The following is a 20,957-nucleotide window of genomic DNA, read 5'->3' on the forward strand; positions in this document are numbered from 1 at the left end:
ATATGTCTCGAACTAATAATCCATGTTATTGCTTGGGTAACTTTTGTATCAGAGCGCTAAATAACTAGGAAGAGATTCGAAAAAGAAATGGGCTAAGAAAAAATAATTATTCTAAAAAATATGTATGTGATAAAATAGCGTATTAAAAAATTGTGAAAAGTAGAATGTGCCAAGAAAAAAAGAAAAAGGAACATACCTAGCCCCCAAAGCCCTGGGGGCTATGAAAATGAATCAAGCAAATAAAGGGGTGTACTAAAACAAATATAAATGCAGCACAACAAAAAAGCAGGCAAACAGAGGCACAATAAACACAAGGTGCGAAATACATTTAGGAACGTGTTGCTTTCGCCGTCTAAAGGGAACTTGTTTTTCGTTTGTTTTGTCTGTGTTGCGCCTGTTGTGTACACGCACTTGTGCTTGTTTTTTCAGAGCCTTCCTTGGTGCACGCGGTGGGCGGACTTGAATAAATTCTCTAGTCCTTCGTCTGTGTCTTCAGCCTCGCACAGAGCTGGTGCAACAGAACCTGCTCATGGCTTCCCCAGGCTGCAGCCAGAGCCGGGCCATCCCCACCCGGCGGGTGATGCTTATTGAGGGCACGCAGCTGCCGCATGACTACAGTAGCACCCCCGGGGGCACGCTGTTCAGCACCACGCCTGGAGGTGAGGCTAGAGATACAGGGGAAAGATACAGGGGAAGAGGGCGCAGCACCCCTGGGGGAGGGGGAGTTGGACTAAAGGATAAGGGAACGTGCACCGCTGCATGTGTTGCAGCTCTGTAGACGGGATCAGGAGGACCGCAGGAAGGTAGCGGGAAGCGTTAGCGCCACCACGCTGCGTAGGGAGTTTTTTGGGGGGTACAGCAGTATACTCGCATATGGTGGGTACAGCCCTCTCTGTTCCTGATTGGCACTACACTTCCAGTGGCAAAATCACAGCTGTACCACCCCTGGTCGAGATGGAGCGTTGGGAGATGGGATGGGGGTGTTCAAGTTGTAGCAGCACCATGGAGGTGAAGACAAATTCACTAGCACTCCGCAGGTGAGGGTGGCACAACCACCCTCGAGGTGCAGTCAGACAGTGAGTTGCAGCAGCAACTACTGGGACACGCTCTTAAGAAGCTATTTAAGAAATATAGGGGCAGTGGTGGAGGGGCTGCCTGCAGTGTCACCTATGGAGTCGTAGGGTAGAGGTACCTAAAGTTCCTGAGTTGAGGGACAATATAGGAGCGGCATCTTTACCACCCTTTGAAAATGAGGGTGCACTACACCGAGGTAAATGTACCACCCAAAAGGATTGGGGCCGTAACAGTACCGCTACCCTGCAAGAAGATGGGTACAAGTGCAGGGGCGTAACACAAACCTCTGCAGCCCCTGAGGTGCGTGGGGGCCCTAGGGTGACCAACCGTCTGTAAATTTCACGGACAGTCCGTAAATTGGACCTCAAGTCAGTTGTCCGTGAGGATCCTTTTTATGGACGCCTTTTGTCCGTAATTTTAGGCATTACAGAGAACAGATCTGTTCCCCTGCAAGAGGCCTCAGCTCCCTGATGGGGCCGCCTCGCACTCCTCTGAGTACAAGAGCAGCCCCACACCGCCCATTGTCATTCTGTGTGGGGCTGATTGCCACATACAGAATGACAATGGGTAAGTCTGGTCTGGCACAGCATGTGGTGGCCTCCTCCTGCCTCGGTCCAGGCAGAGCATTCTGTCACATGGAAGTGCAAAAACACCCATGCAGCTGCTACCTGAGAATCCAGTTAATCGAAGGAAGGCAGTGAAAGAAGTTCAAAGGAAAGGATTATAGTTATAGTATAGCAGCCATGGTTGCTGCTTTTTTATTTTATGCAACTAACAACCATTGACAAAGCCAATAGTTCTGGCTTGTTGTAGGTGTAAAGTTACTTGTTCCAAGTGTAACGTTACTTGTATTATATATCTGGATGCAATGACACAAGCAACAAAAATACATGTCGGGCGGCACATTATATTAAGCACAGATTTTTAGCTGATGTGTTTTAAGCCACGCATTTTATTACATTAAACACCCTTTTGGAGAGACCCCCCTAGTTTTTACATCCCACTTAAAGCACTGGAAACCACACAATGTCACAGTCGCCCCACCTTCAGGCACTGTGCATCATGCATGACTCATGCCTTCCACTTTTTCAGATTGCCTAAGTGCAGGGGCATAGTGAACCCTGCCCCACCCCACCCCTTGCTTTAGGAACTACAGCAAGGGTGGAGTGCTTGATGGGTCTCATAATTAATGTGAATATGTGAGTGAGTAAGTAAGTGAAGGGATGGATGGTTGGATAGATGAGTGAAATGATGGATTGATGGATGAGTGAAAGGGTGGATGACGGGCGAGAGAATGGGTGGATGGATGAGTGAAATGATCAATGGATTGATGAATTGATAAGTAAAAGGGTGGATTGATAAGTGAAAGGGTGAATGGATGGACGGATGAGTGAAAGGGTGGATGTAAGGCTGGATGAGTGAGTGAAAGGGCGGGTAGATGGACAAAAGGATGGATAGATGAGTGAAGGAGTGAAAGGGTGGATGGATGAGAGAAAGGATGAATGGATGAGTGAAAGGATGGATGAATGATGGATTCATGAGTGGATGAGTAGATGGATGGATGGATGGCTAAGTGAAAGGGGAATTGAAAGTGAAAGGGGATGGGTAAATGGGTGGCTGAATGGGTAGAAGGATGAGTGACTGGATGGATGAATGAGTAAGTGAAAGGATGGCTGGATAGATAAATGGATGAATGGATGGGTGGAAGAGTGGATGGATGAGTGTACGGATGGGTAGGGTGAAAGGGTGGATGGATGATGGATGAGTAAAAGGGTGGATTGAGGGATGGATGAGTGAAATGATGGATGGAAGAATACGTGATGGATAGGTTTGTAAATGGATGAATATGGACATGGATGGGCACACAGATGGAAGGACAGAATTAATGGTGAAAGACTGAATGATGGATGAAAGTATGATTACACATTGTAAGCGCCATTATCTTAAGCAACATTTCTTATACATTGACTTTCACATTTATGAGTGATTGTCTCTATATATTATGTGTGTGTTGTAACGCACTCCAGCACTCTGCCCCCCATACTTGGGATGAGTAGCACTATAGAAGAAATTAAATACAAATGAGAGAGGGTCTATGTGAAGATGAGGGGCGCCATTGGAGGGTGGTATCAAGGCCGGACTGGTCGGACCGGGCATCAGGTGTTTTCTCTGGGAGCTGGAAAGGTGGGGGCGGTTTTGTTACCACAAAAAGACCTGCACATTTGCTTAAAGCTGCGCGCACACTGACAAACCATGAAGTGCACAATTGTCTCAACCTAATATAAACTTATTTTTACTTGTACTTTAGTAGTTGTCTATTTACTTACTTATATACTATTGCGCAACCTTCTCTGATGTGTCTGTAAAACGTACCTTTTGTCCTGAATTTTGACCTCCTGTCCTGAATTTTTGTCCTGAATTTTGACCCCTTGTCCTGAATTTACACCCATGTCAGTTGGTCACCCTAGGGGGCCCCAACCCTTCAGGGGCCTCGTTCACCGCAAAACCAAGGATTATATATGAGATAAGGAGGTGAGCATCATTTTGTGTTACACCACTGTACTAATGTTGGACAGTCACACCATTCCACGTTTAAGGTCTCTAGTATCTGGGTACAGAATCACACCTGGAGGTCAGAGGAGCAATGGTATAGACCACCTGCCATCCCTCCTGATGGTAGAGACCTGTTGAGAAGAATGTGCATGTGAAGCCCCACACTGAGAGGTGAGTTGGTTGTTGTGATAGGTGGGAAGTCACCTACGAAAGTTAGGTGCAAGTAAAGATAGTCAAAAACCCTGAAGATGAGAAGATAGTAGTCTCAAACCTGCAGGTATGTTGATTTGAAGGGGGGAGGGGGGTAGCTTCACCAGTGGATTCGAGGGAGAACTAGGTGAGACAGCAACACCACCATCTTAAGTGATAGAACACAGCTGCCAACCTGGCACCTTACTCCTCGAAAGCCAGGAAAGGTATCTGCAGAGTGCCTTAAGGTTCATCGCTCAGCCCCTCCCTCTCCAACGCATACATGATTCCTCTGGCCAACGTCATCTGTGCACATGACATAAACATCCACTCCTATGCAAATAACACAAAACTCATACTCTCTCTCAGACAAGCCCTCCAACCCCTGAGAAGTTGACCGCCTACATGACCGAAGTTGCTAAGTGGATGAAAGCCAACTGTCTCAAGCTCAATACCGAAAAGACAAAAGTAGTGATCTTCGGCAAGAGCACCTCACCATAGGGCTCCAACTGGTGTTTGGCCGAACTTAGACCCACGCCCAGAGCCCGCACCAGGAACCTCGAAATAATCATTGACAGAAAACTGGACATGACTGCACAAGTCAATGCCGTCACTGCATCTTCATTCCATGCACTGAATATGCTGTAGAAGACCTTCAGATGGTTCCCAAGCGACACTAGAAAAACCACAGCTAATGCAATAGTCACCAGCAAGGTAGATTATGGGAACACCTACGCCGGGATCACCAAGCAAGCTTCTAGAAGAATTCAAACCATCCAGAACTCTGCAGACAAACACACCCTCAACCTCTCACACACAACTCATATCACACCTCAGGGAACTTCACTGGGTTCACTGGTTCCCATAAGCAAACACACTCTTTTTAAACTCCTTACACATACATTCAAGGCACTACACAAATTAGGCCCCATCTATCTGAACAGTTGCATCTCTTTCTACCAGACACCTCCGCTCCGCACACATTCCTCGCATGCACAGAACCGGATCAGGAGGATGAGCGTTCTCTTACATTGCTAAAGCGTGGAAAGATCTCCCACTCCACATCAGAGCCTCCTTCTTGCTTTTTGAATCCCGCAAGAAGCTTAACACCTGGCTTTTAAATTAACCAACCTACCATAAGCAGGGCTAGGGGCGCACACACTTTCTCAGCGCCAGGACACCTTTGCAGGTGATTATGCGCTTTACACATACGCTTAACATCACACCATCAGCCAAAGAGAGCAAGCCTTAGATTAAGTGGCAGCAACACCACACTTTCCAGCCAGGGGGAAGTCGAAGTGTAACACCACTACCCTTGCATGTGACAGGGTGGTTGGTAGTCACATATCTTCTGTTTGCAAGGATCTTCAGTTTAGATACTTACCAAATTAAAGTAAGACTATAGAAAAATGGAGTTTGCGTTTTCTCACCTACTGGTGAGAACAGTGTGCGACCCGAGGATGTAGGTTGTATTTCGGGATAAATCAGTTTTCATCTTGTTTAGTGTGTTAAAGCTGCCCGCTGTGCTGCAATGTTGTCGTTTCAGGGCGCTCAGATGAATGTGTTACTGGTACCCAAAATAATGTATGGTGAATGCATAGATCTCGCAAATCTGAGAGATGGAGCTAAAAATGGCCGGATTCAAGCATGTGGCCTAGCATAGTCCTTGATAAGAGCTGCAAAGACATGCCACCTCTTATGCTTTGCCTTCGTTGGTTCGAATTAATAAGTTTAAATGAGGGGTGATAACAGCCTGTTGCCCCTTCTTGGGAGTAAGGGGGTGGAATGAGGTAGCACACTGAACTCTTTTGCATAGGCTCTAGGGAAGCGGTCTTCAAACTTTGTAGCCCCCCCCCCCTCCCCCCGCCCGAAAAAAATCAATTTTGTCAAATTGGTACTGTTTAATATGTCTAGACTCAGTTAAACATTGCTGTGAAGTTTGGTTACAGTTTTAAAAATGCAATCAAATATGATAGCCAACCATGCTATTCTGCTCCCGCCCCCCCCTTTTTTTTTTTAACAAAGCGCTATTATCAAGACAATGCTTCTTTTAGCCAAAGCCTTGCGCCCCTGCCCCATCTCTCGAGTTTGAAGACGTAAGGAGGGTCCTGTCACATTTTGGTTTCCGTGTTAAGCAGCATTCAGTGGATACCTGCAGGGCTTTAAGTGAGCCAGGTCTCATCAGGTCTGAGCACCGGCAGTTTTTAGGTCTCGCTGAGCAGGCGCATGCACCGCTCTGAGAGACATTTAGTTAGTGTATTTTCAAAGTGCTACCACAATCTTTTCCTGGCCTCAAGCTTGCGTTCACGAGCGCATGCACGCGCGCAGCCGCCATGTGGCTTTCATGGCTCATTAAGCCTTGCTCTCCCAAGCGCCTCGCTCTGCCCCTCCCCCACCGAAATGAAAACATTGATTACGGGTACCCACATTGCTTCGAAAAGACCTATAACCTTCCGAAGTAAAGGAATGCATATTTATATTGTCTCTCTGTGTGTGTTACCAAGATTTTCTTAGAGCTAACACTGACCTCCAGTGTTCATTTTGTGAATTACTTTTCTGTTATTGTAAAATTAATTGCCAGCCACGGGAAGTCCGAGAATTCTAGTCCACACACAGGTTAAGAAGTACGAAGTGAATGAAAGTGTCAGAAAACCGTCCCCGCCTAGCAAGAAATGAACAGAGGTGGCTTATTTCTGCATACCTTGTTTATTAGAATGCCCTTCCTGGCCGAGATCTAAATAGTCAATGTACTGGTGAATAGCTAGCTTGTAAATAAAATACTTAGATTTCCAATTTGTTTTTTTCTCTTTTTAATGTCATTTATATTAGGGATTCCTTTACAGTCCGTATTTGAGGCTCATGTCCACCAGTTACCCTTTTAAAGAAAGGATTTGTGTACATAACTATGTTGTACAGTCTTCGAATACCTGAAATAAGCAAGCATACACGAACACCTAGCATCGGTTTTCTCGTTGCAGACTTTGACATTACGAATCAACTGTAATAAGAAAATGTGGCATTCCATTTCGCTGCATTCTTCTATTCCTTGCTGCGCCATTTAAGATGACGTATGCTTGTTTAAACAGAGGAGTTGTTTACAAATGTCTACACTTGGCATTGTCTTCCTTGTGAGCAAGTTCCCAGATAGGTTGAGCCATATATGAAGCTCTGGGCTAGAGACTGCCCTTTATTCGCATAGACGATGCAGCGCTCGGGTGGTCAGCTCAGCAGGTGCTGCTCACTCGGGCGGAAGGACCTGCCAAGGAGCTTTCACATCGGCTGTTCCCTGAATAGCATGAGTTCTCAGGGATCTAAGACGCGTTATGAGTCGGCGTGAAAATATTAAACTTAAATTTGTTTTTGTTTAGGTAGCTAGTGCAAAATCCAAATGTTGGCTATGCTGGCTGGATGTGTGACTTGGGGTTTAGATGGGTGCGTCTCTCTTGTCTTTTTTATGCAGCTGCTGCAATTTCTTGGTGATTTTTGGCACCTCTGTTACTGCGGACTGTAATTATTTATGTAGACAGCATCACTGTGGGATTCAGTTCAGCTTGTTGTATTTGATTTAACGTTGTGCATTTCTAACACTGGTGCCGGAAGTCTGTGAAATGCTTTGAATTTGAGATTCCTGTATTCATATTAACCATTATCAAGGAAGTAATAATACCACACCCATTAGAATAGTTAGTTTTCTTTTATTTTCTCAACGTAAAAAAACTCTTATTATATAATCATAATGCATAATGTACTTACAGAGTAATTTAAAGATTGGCACTGTGCTGGTTCCTTTGTCCATAGTGGTATTAGCTTCGGGAGAAGCAAGCATTGGCATAGCCAATAGGTCTCGCCTTTGGGACCATATAAGTGTTTAGCCATACAACACTTGATGTTGTTGCACCAAGGATATTGTGCTGCATAACTCAAAACTTATAAGGTTCCAAAGGCAAGACCTGTTGGCTATGTCAATGCTTGTTTAAAGGAGACCTCGAAACTGGTCTCTATCGGGCTCTGTTTTTTGCCCAGGCACAAGCGGTCCGTTTTTTTCCCGGACTGCAGTGACAGCAGCACATTGATGTGCGCGTGCTCACACTGCTGACTTATCAGTACTAGTGGAGAAGTTACGGCCTGACGTCATGCCAGGAGAGCGTTGTAGGGGAAGGGAAATCCTTTGAATAGTCATTTTCTCTCTGGATTTCCTTTCTCTTTTTGAAACTCAGGAGCAGCAACATTGTCGTGGTGTCACCAGGCCTTTAATTGGAAGCTTTTTCAATATTATATAAAAGCCATAGTTGCTTATTTGTCTTATGCAACTAACAACCATTGACCAAGCCAACAGTCCTGACTTCTTGTAGTTATGATGGCACACTATGCTAAGCACAGATTTTTAGCTTGTGTGCTTTAAGCCACGCCCTTAATTAAATTGGCCACGGCCCTTTGAGAGACCTCCCCAGTTTTTTCATCCCACTTAAAGCTCTGGATACACGTATGGTACTGGTGGGGTCGGTCCCCTGTCTGAATATGCTTCTCAGCATCACACCAGAGGTTGCGAAGAAAGGATGCCCTTACTGTTAGTTCTAATGGGCCCTTGATGAGGGCCGGTTTGAATGACCCTCTCTAATCACGTAGGTGCCTCGATGAATCTGTGCTTAAACATAGAACACTGCAAAGTTATCTAGTTAACTCAGAAGTTGATGACTTAAGGTACTCGTGCCAGCATTGGTAGATTTGCCGACCGACTCCTTGAGGTGGTCGGTTCATGCACTCGATGTGTCTTCTGGTGCGTTTTTCGTCGGTTCGCATTCACCTTGGGCCCCACAAATGAGATATCTTACACGCTGCATCGTAATAATCAGCTGGGGTTCCATACCAGCAAAAAGCGTGGCACCCTCCAACCTTCCCCGGGACTGCCAGTATAACCAGTGTCTCTTTGAAGTCGTACTTTGCACCCTTAATTGCTAGCACTGGATTATTCTCGGAGGACGAGGCGCTTATTGTGGCCTGCAATCACTTTAGTTTAGAAACTGTAAATAATGTTTGCCGCTTGGTATTATATTAGATTTATGTGCAGAAAATAAGCTGGTGGATTTACCCTATATTTGATGGGTACCTAAACCAGGTCCCGAATTTGATATTTCCTTATCCACATTGGCTTCAGTGTGCGACCCACAGCTTCTAATCCTGGATGGTTCTTTCATATTTTCACCCCGAGTTCTAAACATTAACCACTAAAGTTGGCTCGTTACAGAACGCTCCAAATCACGTGCTACTTTTACTCTTTGTAGCAGTACGCGAAGTATAGACCCGGAAACGGTAAAAGGCTGAATAATATCTGCTGACTTCTAGAATACGATCACGGGTGTCAACCACGCTCGCTTCTCTCAGTGTGCTGTGTTCCTGCTTCTCAGGCTAGGCTGTTTTGGGCGCTCATTAATTGGGAATAGATGCAGCTCGCTGTTCAAATATATTCCTAGAAGCTACGGGTGATCGAAGGCTTGGGCCGAGCTCCGGCAGTCTCGGATTCGCAGCGGGGGTCCGTAGACCTGCAATTTTTCCTTGCATTAGGATACTACATGGAATCTCGAACCGAAATATTAGGGGCCCGTGGCCGCAAAAGAGAAACATCCGCGCTAGACTGAGGCACAAAGAACGCAGCCTTTATGATTCAGGCATAGGGTGGGACCTGTCGTCGCCAGCATTAAAGTTTTTAGAGCTCGCAGTCTCTGCTGTTACTAAAAGGTTGAAGTTTGTCAGTGTGCCATTGGGAGTCTTTGACGCCCAGACTTGCCCAAGTAGGATGTGACTAATCACAAGCAGCGAGGAAGGATTATTCACTCATAACATTTCCCTATTACAGCAAACTCTCCATGGAAGTGGAAACTGCTTTACAAGGGCAGGTTTCAAGTTTATTCGATAAGTTGCCATGAGACGAAGTCCCGATGTTTAGGTCCCGCTTAAGAGCGCATGCGCGGTCTGTTAGGTGACAGTTTGTTAGTTTATGAGATGAGGTTTTTAGCTTACAGTGGATTTACCGACAGCCCATTGCTTACCATTGGTTGGCTCTTTGTCACTCACATGTTCTTGCTTCTTATTCATCAGCTTCTGTGAGCTTTCTTTCCTCTTTCGGTGCTTGTCCCGCCCTTGGAGCATAGACCCAATACATTTGTCCATTGCTCCCTTTTCAGGTGCTACTTTTTTCTTTTAGTTTAATCACTCTACAAGAGTGTGTTTTTCCAATTGTCCCCATCATGTACTTTGTGTTTCTCTTCCTTGCCTGTATTTCTCCCCTCGCTCTCCATCCCTCAGTTACTGTTCTTGCTTTTCCCATCACTAGCTACACATCCTCCATAGTTGACTTACTGCTCCATCATTGCCACCCCAATTCTCTATTTTCTGTGGGCTTCCCCATCCCAACTGTCCACCGTGGGTTGTCGGTGTGCCTGTCCATTGTCCGTATTCCTCCCTATCCCTGCCCACCCACTTTCTGTCCATTTGCTTTCCCATCCCTGCCCGTTCTCTGCTGTCCTTGTGATTCCCCATTGTTGTCCTTGTCCTTCTGTCCCCTCACCCGCATTCTTCTCTCCTGCCTCATCTCCTCCAATCCCCCTGTATTTTTTTTTTTTAAGTACATTAGTGCTGTATCAAAAAAGCTTATTTCGCACAACTTCTTATTTATTAATTAATCCATCTTGGATTGGTAAATAAAAAGAAAAACCTGCTCAGCTCATTTTGTAGGTGTACACATCTGTGTTGGCACAAACCTACACAACAGCCTTGTCATAGCATGTTTTTTTGTTTAATTATGTTCAGTCATGCTTCACAGAAGGTCTGCGGCTGTACTGCATGGCGAAAAATCTTTACCTAAGCCAGTGGGGCTCGTAGGCGATACCTATTGGCTTTGCCAATGCAGTTTTTTCCCCCCCTTTTTAGGTCTCGTGAGCCAAAGGCTCGAAGAGACATTTTATATGTGGGTTTTTCAAAGTGCTACCCAGTCTTTTGGCTGGCCTAAACCTTGAGTGCACGAGATCACATGCACGTGCACAGCTGCTCCTCTGCTCATTCCATTCCCCCCTCCCTTCTCACCCAGCCCTTTGATGCTCTGCTCGATTACTTTCACTTTCGCAGCTTGGACCCTTGCATTCCCCCCTCCCTTCTCACCCAGCCCTTTGATGCTTTGCTTGCATCTCCCTCCTCCCTGGGCGTGAAGGGAGACAGAGCCATCCTGCTTGATTAATGGCTTTGCATTCCCATGTGTTCCCGTAGTAAACAAGCCCGAGGCGCCAGCCGAGCACAAGGCTCACGGAGACATTCTCTTTACCCTCATTAGTCCCTGTATCTCTATTTCCTTCAGAAGCTCCTGCTTTTCCTACCTTTCTGCCCAGCGATTTGCTTGTTCTACAATGTACTTGCTACATGTCTTCCTCCCCATTATATATTTGTTAATTCGTTTATTGGATTTTAAAACAAAACAGTGTGCATTCTTTCATTACAGGCTATAATGAATAATGTCCTGTTTCGCCAAGCACCCCTTCTCTGTATTTACCAGTAATTTTCCAAAAGCCCGCCTTTCTTCATCTCAATTCTTTCGTCTCTGTGCACTTTCCTTTCTTCCTTCAATCCCTCTCCAATAGTCTTTAGCACTTTCACACTCCCTTCTCCTCTTCTACTCGTCCTTCATCCCTGTTTTTCTTTCTCACTCTCCCTTCCTCGCTCTTTCCGCCTCCCCCTAGGCGCTCTCCATCCTTTGGTACTTTGATGACCCAGCTTCCAGTGCCATTAATGCCCAGTAATTGCTTAATCCCAGGGCAGAGTCTGGGCTCGCGGCTCTCGGATGTCATCCCAGCGTGCACGTGCTAAACTCCTTTAGAAATGGCATCTCTGCGCAAGGCCTGCCGTTGCCGTCGCCCTCGGCAGGGGGGCATTATTCAAGGCCTGACACACATTCAGAGGATTTCCTACTGTACTCCTTTCACGGGCGCATGTGCATGTGTGCCAACATGGGCGTAATACACATAGTAAGCCCTACTGCGCAAAAAAGTACCGACGGAGAAAGAAAGTGGAGCAAAACGTCTTTGCCATTTGCACCGAAATATGCACCGGTTGTCAAGTTACAATGAACATTTGCATATACCTAAATATTGCAGCACCTGCACGTGTACAAATTAAGCAATCCAAGAATGTTCGGGCGACGTTATGCATTGTTATCCAGCCTTTACTAATGTTACCTCGTGCGTTCTTTTTATATAGCACACCTGTGTAATACGGCGCCTATGTAAAATAGCGCCTCATTAAAAAAATACCACCCAGGCAGCGCATGCAATTCGTGCCCAGAAACGCAAAGAAAACGTGTATGTATTGAGACAAGTCTACGTGTGTGTTCTGTTTGTTTCAGAAGGTATGCGAAAATGGGAAAGCGCTTTAAATATAGAACAAAAAGTGCACATGTGCGCTAGAGCGCCACAATAGAAATTGAATCAAACAGTAGTACAGGATTGTTTTTGCGATAGGACTTTACTTTCACAGAACATAAACATTCCTGGCCATCAGAGGTGTCTCGTATTGGAAGATAACTTGTTAATTCTACGCAGTCACCGGATCGCCCGAGGTTTGTTAAATGTATGAGTTGCTTTAAATGGGAGATGCGGACTAGTATCTTGAGCCAGAGTTTGCAACCTGGATATCTGCAGTTCAGTCGTGGCTTTGCCGCTTCGCGTGGTACATCATGTGATTCTGGACAGATCACTTCATCTCGATGTGCTTGAAACAGTAAAAATTGTGTGAACCAGCTGTGCAATTTGGTGTATTGCAAAGAGCCCAGGTAACGCCCCCCTCTCCCCCTCCCAACACATCATAGTTTTAGTAATCCGGTTTAACCTAGTCCTGCATATCATTTCTATTCTACATACTGCACGCCCTTATCTTTAAGACGCCGCTGCTATGAAACTATACATTAAAAAAACCTCTCCCTCTCTCATTTAAAATGAATAAAAAGGGCACATGCCATTTCTCAGGATAGTGTTTCAACTCGATGTTTACGTTTATTGCTTCCAGAGTGAACATTTAAAAGACCTCCCCTGCCCTTCTCTCCTGAACTCCTCTTCAATAAGTAATCCGAGGTTTAAATAAATCCACCATTTATCAAAAGATGGGCAATAAAGAAGCTGCGCATTTCGCATTCAGTGTTGGCTTCTGGGAATTGGTTCTGTGTAAATCACTGCTTTGACTGTAGGGCCCTGCTATAGAAAACACCCCCACCCCCTGGAAGGCATTGAAGTGAAGTCTAGTGAACCCCTCAGTCTGACAGAGGATGTGGCCTAACGGCCAGAGCTGCCAACCTTGGAACTTGGGATGTCGGCTGAACATCCTGCGATTCGGGGCAAATCACTTAATCTCCCCGTGCCTACCAAAAAATGAATGTGTCCTTGTGTAACGTAACTGATTCTCATGTAAAACGCTTCGATACCTTCTAGTCGAGTTTGCGCTATATAAAACCGCTATAGAAACCTCTCTTCATTCGTATACAGATGCCACCATTTGCATAATTGTGCACGTTATAGTTGGACGAGACAGTGAATTAACAGGCAGAGCCGAGGCATGGATCTAGCTTGCGTCCACCAACCATGAGCCGAGCCCTCAGCATATGAGGCAGATACATCGAGCAAAAATGTCATGTTAAACATATGATAAATGGGCTTCAAAATAAAACAAGCATTGGCATAGCCAATAGGTCTCACCTTTGGGACATTAGAAGTGTTTAGCCATGCAACAGTTCATGTTGCACCAAGGATATTGTGCTGCATAATTAAATACTTATAATGTCCCAAAGGCGAGACCTATTGGCTATGCCAATGCTTGTTAAGGTTGAGTGTGGGATAGCATGCACTAGTGCAAGATTATCGATTACGAGGTGCTGTTAACAAGAAGGCCTTGGAGCCCGCCCTGTTTCTTACAATTTGTTGGCTTGCGTGGCACTCTTCTTTGCAGCCTCATAACTGCTCACTACAGGCCTAACATCATTTCCATTCCTTTGTGTGGATCAGAGACCAAGCACTGATTGATTCAACTTAATCAGTGCCCGTCCGCTGCTCTTGATGTGACTGGCTAAAACGTGCCCATCAGGACAAACAAATTTACAAACTTTTATTTTCAATTGTTAACTTTCTATATTTTGCCAATTCTTGTTTTCTCACTTTGCACTCATGATTTATTTTTTTTATGCTCGTGGAGCTGTTCTCGTAAGATGGCAATTATCTTGTTCTATATATTGCAAAGCGATATTATGCAGTGCAGTATACCCCAAACCTTCCACTCCCCTCCACCTCACACCAATCCAATCTACCAGAGACCAGTCCAGTCCTCCCTATTCACCCCAATCCACTCCAAACCACCACACTACAATCCTCCCAACCCACCATTCTCCAAACTGCCCCAATCCAGTCCAAAACAAACTGCCCGCTCCAAACCAAAACAATCTGCTCCAAAGCTATCTGCCCCACTCCAAACCAAAACAACCTGCCCCACTCCAAACCAAAACAAGCTGCCCCATTCCAAATCCAAAACAACTTGTCCAACTCCAATCCTAAATAATCTGCCCTACTCCAATACCAAATAATCTTCTCCACTCCATCCTAAATAATCTGGACACTCCAAAATAATCTGCCTCCAACCTGCCCCACTCAATCCAAAACAAACTTCCTCACTCCAATCTTGCCCACTCCAAGCTGCTACACTCCAATCTCCCACACTACAATCTGCCACACTCCAAACCAAAATAATCTGCCCTTCTCTAATCAAAAGGCACACAATTGATGGACGGAATGCAGAACAAATCAAAACCTTATCCCCCAGTCAAGAGATCTGGGTTATATCCATCATTCTTTTGCTCACCATGCCACACCAGTTTAGACCTGGCCATATGCAAATCAGTCTTGACCCTGTGCCTCATGGGAACAGTCCAGCCCAAACTGCCAAGCCAGGTCCTACCTGGACCGCAAACAAGCATCCTAGGACCGGTTTCGGGGTTTTACCCCTCTTCATCCAGGATAGCTTGATTCCAGTGGCACAGTGAGCCTGGGACCCACTATTTGTCACCCCGAGTGGGACGGGTATGCCCAGACGTGGGTCCCGTGCTCTCCAGGGCACTCCATGCCACTGGAATCAAGCTATCCTGGCTGAAGAGGGGTGAAACCCCAAAACTGGTCCTAAGATGCTTGTTTCTAGTCCAGGCAGGACCTGGCTTGGCAGTTCGGGCTGGACTGTTCCCATGAGGCACAGGGTCAAGACTGATTTGCATATGGCTGGGTTCAAACTGGAATGGCATGGTGAGCAAAACAATGATGGATTTAGGCCCAGATCACTGTACTGGGGTGACTGTATGACATTGTTCTGCATTCTGTTCATCAACTGTTGTTTTTGCACTTCTCCAATCCAAAACACCCTGACTCACTCCAATCTTCCCCACTCCAATCCAAACCCTCTACCCCACTATAAAACCATCTGTCCTACTCCAATCTGCCCCACTCAATTCAAAACAATCTACCCCACTCTAATCCAAAACAATCTGCTCCACTCCATTGCAAAACAGTCTGCCTCAATCCAATGAGCCCACTCCAATCCAACCCATTCCAGTCCAATCTAAACCACCCACTCTAATCCATTCCACCCCGTTCCAGTCCACCGTTCCCATCCCAGTCCAATCTAATCCACTGCAAATCCAATCTAATCCACCCCAGTCCAATCCAGTTCACCTTAATCCTCCCCACTCCCCTATCCACTCCAAGCCAGTTCCTCCCACTCCATTTCAATCCTCCACAGTCCAGTCAAATCCACTCCATTCCACCCCTCTCAATCCAATCTAAACCACTCAATACTATTAAACATTCTATATTACAGGCCACCTCACTCCTGTCCACCCCACTCAATCCAATTCACCCAACTCTAATCTACCCCACACCAATCCAGTCCATGCCACCCCAATCCACCTCACCCCATCTAAATGCAATCCACCCCACTTCAATCCAATCCACCTCACCCACTCTAATCCACCCCATGCTACTCCAGTCCACTCTGCCATATTCCAGTCCACCACACCTCAGTTCAGTCAACCCTACTCTACCCCAATCCATTCAGCACCCCACTCCAATCCGCCTTAATCCACCCCACTCCAATCCAATCCAACCCACTCCAAACAACCTTAATCAAACCCACTCAAATCCACCCCACCCCACTCCAAAGCACCCCACTTTAATCCAACCCACCCCAGTTGACTCCAATCCACCCCACTCGATTCCATTCCACTGCAACCCACTCCAAAAAATCCAGTCCACCCCAACTCCAGTCCATTCCACCCCATTCAGTCCCCTCTATATCCCTGTCAATTCCACCCCTCCAGTCCACCCATTCCAATCCACCCCACTGCAGTCCAATCTAATCCACCCATTCCACTCCCATTCACCCCACTGGAAACCACTCCAATCCACCCTAGTCCTATCACTTCATTCCAATGTGCCCACCTCATTCCAATCTAATCCACCCCACTCCAGTCCAGTCCACCCCACTCTACCACAATCCATCCCAATACCCCAATCAACTCCACCCTATTCCACTCCACTCAAGGCCACTGTACTCTGCGGCACTCTCTGCCACTGAACCATTAAACTCTACACCCCTCTACTCCACTCTGCGACACTCAACTCCCCACCCCACTCTGTGACACTGTACTCCAACAAATCTACTCTACGGCAGTCTACTCCCCCACTGCTGTCTACTACACTACTCCCCCACTCTACAACACTTTTAGCCATGCTGAACAGCAGCCACACTGTTGTACATCATCACAAAAACTAATTACCAAAGCCAATAGCTCTTGTATACGCCAGACCTATTGTCTTTACCAATGCTTGTTCATTCTGTTTCAGCCCGCCTCTTTACTTCAACCTCGTAACTGGGATAATCACAAGTTCCTCCATGCCACTTGCCTTTCATCAGGAGATTTGGTATACTCTAATTAGGGGTGAATGTTCCTCCAGCTTCCGGACTCGCGTACGAGTCGGTGTGCCTGTCTCTTGAGCCCGTAGCTCTTCTGCCTTGCTGGCCTACACAGCGTGACCATTATCGTATGCCCGGGCGTCCTAGCCTGTCTGGTCCCACATCCGATTCCTGAGACTGGCGCTCTTCGCTGCGTTGACCTGTTCTTATTTGTTCCAGCGTCCCGGCTGGCTGTACCTCGCGGGTGGTGCAAACTGTCTGCTTTGGTCTGTGCGGAGCCTGCCATTATACAAACAGCAGTGCTCGCCATTTCTGACAATTCCCGCTTGTGGGTGTCCTCCCTGCTGGCTGGGGGTCGTACAGCGTCGCCTTCCCTCTCCCACTCGGGGTGCCACTCCTGTTCGGCAGCCCCACGATCTCTCAGTATATGACTTTGAATGCCCTGGTTGGGTTAGTGCCTCTGCCAGGCTGATGGTCCGGTTCAGCCCGTTCTGTCTGCGAGACGTCCTGCATCTGCTCCAGATGTGAGGGTGCACCTCGTATCAGCAGGGGGCTTTCGATTTTTGATTTGGGGACATTTTTCTGGATCTCTTGATGCGGGATATAGGTTATTGGCTTGGTCGTCACCTGCCTGAAGATTTCTCCTGGTTTTTGACATCTGTGGGGGTTGTGTTTTTGATGTCTATGGGTGAGTATCTCTTTGCTGCTGAGGGAGTATACTGACCTGGTTGTTAAAACTCAAAAAACTTCAAGGATAAGCTGGCAGACCTCCAGCATGATCTTCAACTCTTTAAAGATCGCTTACAGACCCTATTACACATCTCTCTGAAGATGAAAAAGTTATGGGAGTTTTATTCCCACTTGATTTTGGGTTTCACAGGTGAGGTAATATTTCACTTTTTGGTAAAAAGGGGACCCCTACTGAAGACCATGAATCTTGCTAGCTGTAGGGAATTGTACCATGTAGGGTAAGAGACAAAAAGCTATACACAAGACCTATAATGGTTAATTAATATAGAACATCAGGCCTCAATCTGTGTGGCAACAATACATATCAAATAAATATGTACATATGACTAAAGGAGATTTCGTTTGATACAAAATTGTATTCATTTATTTTTATTTATTAATATTTTTCATTCTATCTTATTTTCTTTTTTTGCTATTTAGGTTCTTTTTACACACAAGTAATGCAATATTTGTACTTCGTAAACGCAAACCTATATTGTACAAAAAATAATTTTTTCACAGAATACATTACAGTGCTATACATTAAAAATTACACACACACACTTTTTAAAAAAAAACAAACAAAGAGAAGGAGTTATGTTGTCAAACAATTCAAAGGCTGGCAGTCGATGATAGACACAGCGCGCGTTTCGACGTTTAAGCCTTCGTCAGAAATACCGTCTCAACTTGCTCTATAATGAAGTGCAGAATAAACATTATTAAAAAAATGAAAGCACTCTGGGCCTGGGACTTTGATACTGATATAAATGAGCATTAAATGCTTTCATTTACTTTAGCGTCTGTGCCCTTGTTTCGCAAGAGAACTGTAGTTGTGTTTGAGAACACACGTTCTTTATGTCGTGAAGTTTACGCCTAAAATATATTTTGGAAAAATTCTAAAATATACAAGAGAGGAGGCATAACCTTGTGGCTCTTTGAAAAGAGAGGTTGAGAGTCGAATAACCAGTGTAAACAGATATTTATAAGGAGAATTGTGCTATAGATGACCATTGTTTAGATAAGAAGAGAGTAAAAAAAGCAGATTTTGTACAATAGATTAAAAGATAACTTCATATATTATATACCTATAATCCTAGGTTAGGACTGTGGTCTACGGTTTAGATCATAAAAGGTTGTTGTTCCTTTTGTCAAAGAGGGCATTCTATTTTAATTCGCCATTATAGATCTTGTGTATAGCTTATTCACGTACCCTACGTGGTAATATTTCACGTCAGTAAATTGATGTACAAGTGCAAATTAACCTTTCATCAATTTCAGAGGTGAATTTGCAATTCTAAAGCAAGTCCTTTTCATGTGTGAGTTTAGCTTAAGTGCCCGATTGGCTTGGTGATTCTGATCCATTTGGATTGGCATGTCTACAGCCACTTGTGTGCTTGTTTTCTGCGTATAGCTGGCACTGCCAAGGAGGAAATGCTCCTCCCGCTCCCCAATCCCTGTACCCTTCGCAAATGTTATAGCGCAAGTGCTAGATTTGGCCTTGATAAAATATGCTGTGTTAATTGTTGTTTGTGCCCTTTCATGCTGTGCAGTGTGGTGACACTAGCTGTAGCGCTATGCAAAAATAACTGTATAACATTAAGAAGGCAGCTGCTAGCCCCAAGTCAGTGTAGTGCCATTGCATCATCTCCTGCCAAGCGGTTTTCTGGATCAGCGTACGGTTCTCGTGACTGGGCTCCACCCTCTGTGCCCTTAAGGGCAGGCTAACCCTTTACCGCCTGAACTACTGTTTGTGGTTCTTGTGTAAGGTGGGGCTTGCTAGCTGTCCTTCAAGCTTTCTGGGTGCTGCTGCTCTCTGACTGGGTCTGGTGGCTCAGTGGACTAAAGCAGCCACTGCAGGGGCCTGTGTTCGACCTCATGGTCACAGGTTCAAATCCCGGCGGGTCCACTGAGCCTTTCATCCATCTGAGGTCGATAAAATGAGTACCATTGAGTTGGGTAACAATACATCTGTTATTCAGCGCCAGGACACCTACGGGTAATCGTGCGCTTTGCAAATACACCTGTTATGTTATGACATGACCTCATTAGAGTAAATTACTGTCTGTTTGCTGTGGCTACACATTCAAACTTTTAGTTGCTTGTACAACAAATTGGCACTCTTCACTTGAATACCAACCCTTCAGGGCACTTTTAAAGGTGCATCTATCCATAATATCACCAATATGTTGTATGTGTGTTGGTAATGTTCTTTGCATGCTCGATTAAATGCAAGTAGCTGTCTCCTCTGTTGTACGTTCTAATACTACGTAACCAATGTCTGGTTGAACAGGAACAGTTCCTGGCCTTCGATTCTTCAAATAGTCCTGGGAAGCGGAATTGACGTCACACAGCCTTTGATACCGAGGACATCACAGCGTCGACTCGCTCTAGGCCGTCAATGTCCATCTCCTTCGTAAAGAGGGGTTGAGAGAGGAGCACGGAGGGGATGCTGCTGAGAGTAGTTGGGGTTGCCAGAGAAAACTGTGCCCCATGTCCGGCCTGCATAACCCCCGAGGCCAGGGAGCAGCCAGTATCATGCCAAGGGTACCAGAGTGCAGATCAGGCCATGGGGTAGTATGCTCCCCGTAGTTGAGATCTCTGCTGCAGTTCTTTCCCCAATTAAGGAAAATGTGGATGTCCCTAGAGCGTTTTCTCCAAAATGTGCTAAAGTTGCTGTTAATCGAGTTCCAAGGCAAACCTGAAAGTAATTGGTTCTTTCAGTGTTGCATCTCCTGTCCAACCAACCTTGCGGAGAGAGGTTAGTTTTCCTAGAATGCTACATCTGACACCAGCCTTTCACCTAGTTTATTTCCACACTTCTTTCTTCCACGACTAACTACTACTCTCTTCCTGGTCTTCTCCAAACCACTGTATGGAATACTTTTTTAAATAATTAACTTTAGTTTTAAGATCCTATTGATAAGATTTCACTTTATCAGTGTACTTTTAACTTTCACACTGCATTTGGGGTTTCAGTCGCTATGAATATGTAAATATATTACTGTTGGATAAAATATGTATTACTATTATATTTATGTATACTTCATGTTTTCTGTAGTTTTAATTTTTCATGTTCTTTTCTCTTTTCATCCATAATTATCAGAGTTCTTGTATGAAATTCAATAAAATCATTAAACTAAAAAGTATTTTTAGGTGTACAATTGTAGTCTGGTGGTAAGTGAAGAGTACTGTACTATTTGCTTGTTTGATAAATTATATTTTCATTTCACATTTTTTTTTAGCGGGCTATTCCTGTTTAAAGACTTGCTCTGTATAAAATATCCCTAATAAAAGTAAGGGGAAAGAGAATGTAGGAATGGAGAACATGGACTGTCGTGTGAAATGTAGTGTCTTTCTCGGCTGTTGTACTATAAATGTGAGAAGAACTATCAAGGCTTTTGTCCTCTTATAGATTGCATCCCCAGCCC

The 20,957-nt window shown here is 45.3% G+C and overlaps 1 protein-coding gene across 1 annotated transcript in view; it reads left to right on the plus strand.

Moving 5' to 3' along the window:
* Positions 1-465: 465 nt before the first annotated feature.
* Positions 466-20,957, plus strand: part of EIF4EBP1 (eukaryotic translation initiation factor 4E binding protein 1) — a 52,714-nt gene continuing 32,222 nt past the window's right edge. The window contains exon 1 of the mRNA XM_085634970.1: positions 466-659. Coding sequence (XP_085491096.1) covers positions 530-659 — 130 coding nt within the window. The 5' untranslated portion in view covers positions 466-529. The remainder of the gene's footprint in view (positions 660-20,957) is intronic.

The sequence above is a fragment of the Triturus cristatus genome, chromosome 11 (assembly GCF_964204655.1).
Source record: "Triturus cristatus chromosome 11, aTriCri1.1, whole genome shotgun sequence".
Lineage (NCBI taxonomy): Eukaryota > Metazoa > Chordata > Amphibia > Caudata > Salamandridae > Triturus > Triturus cristatus.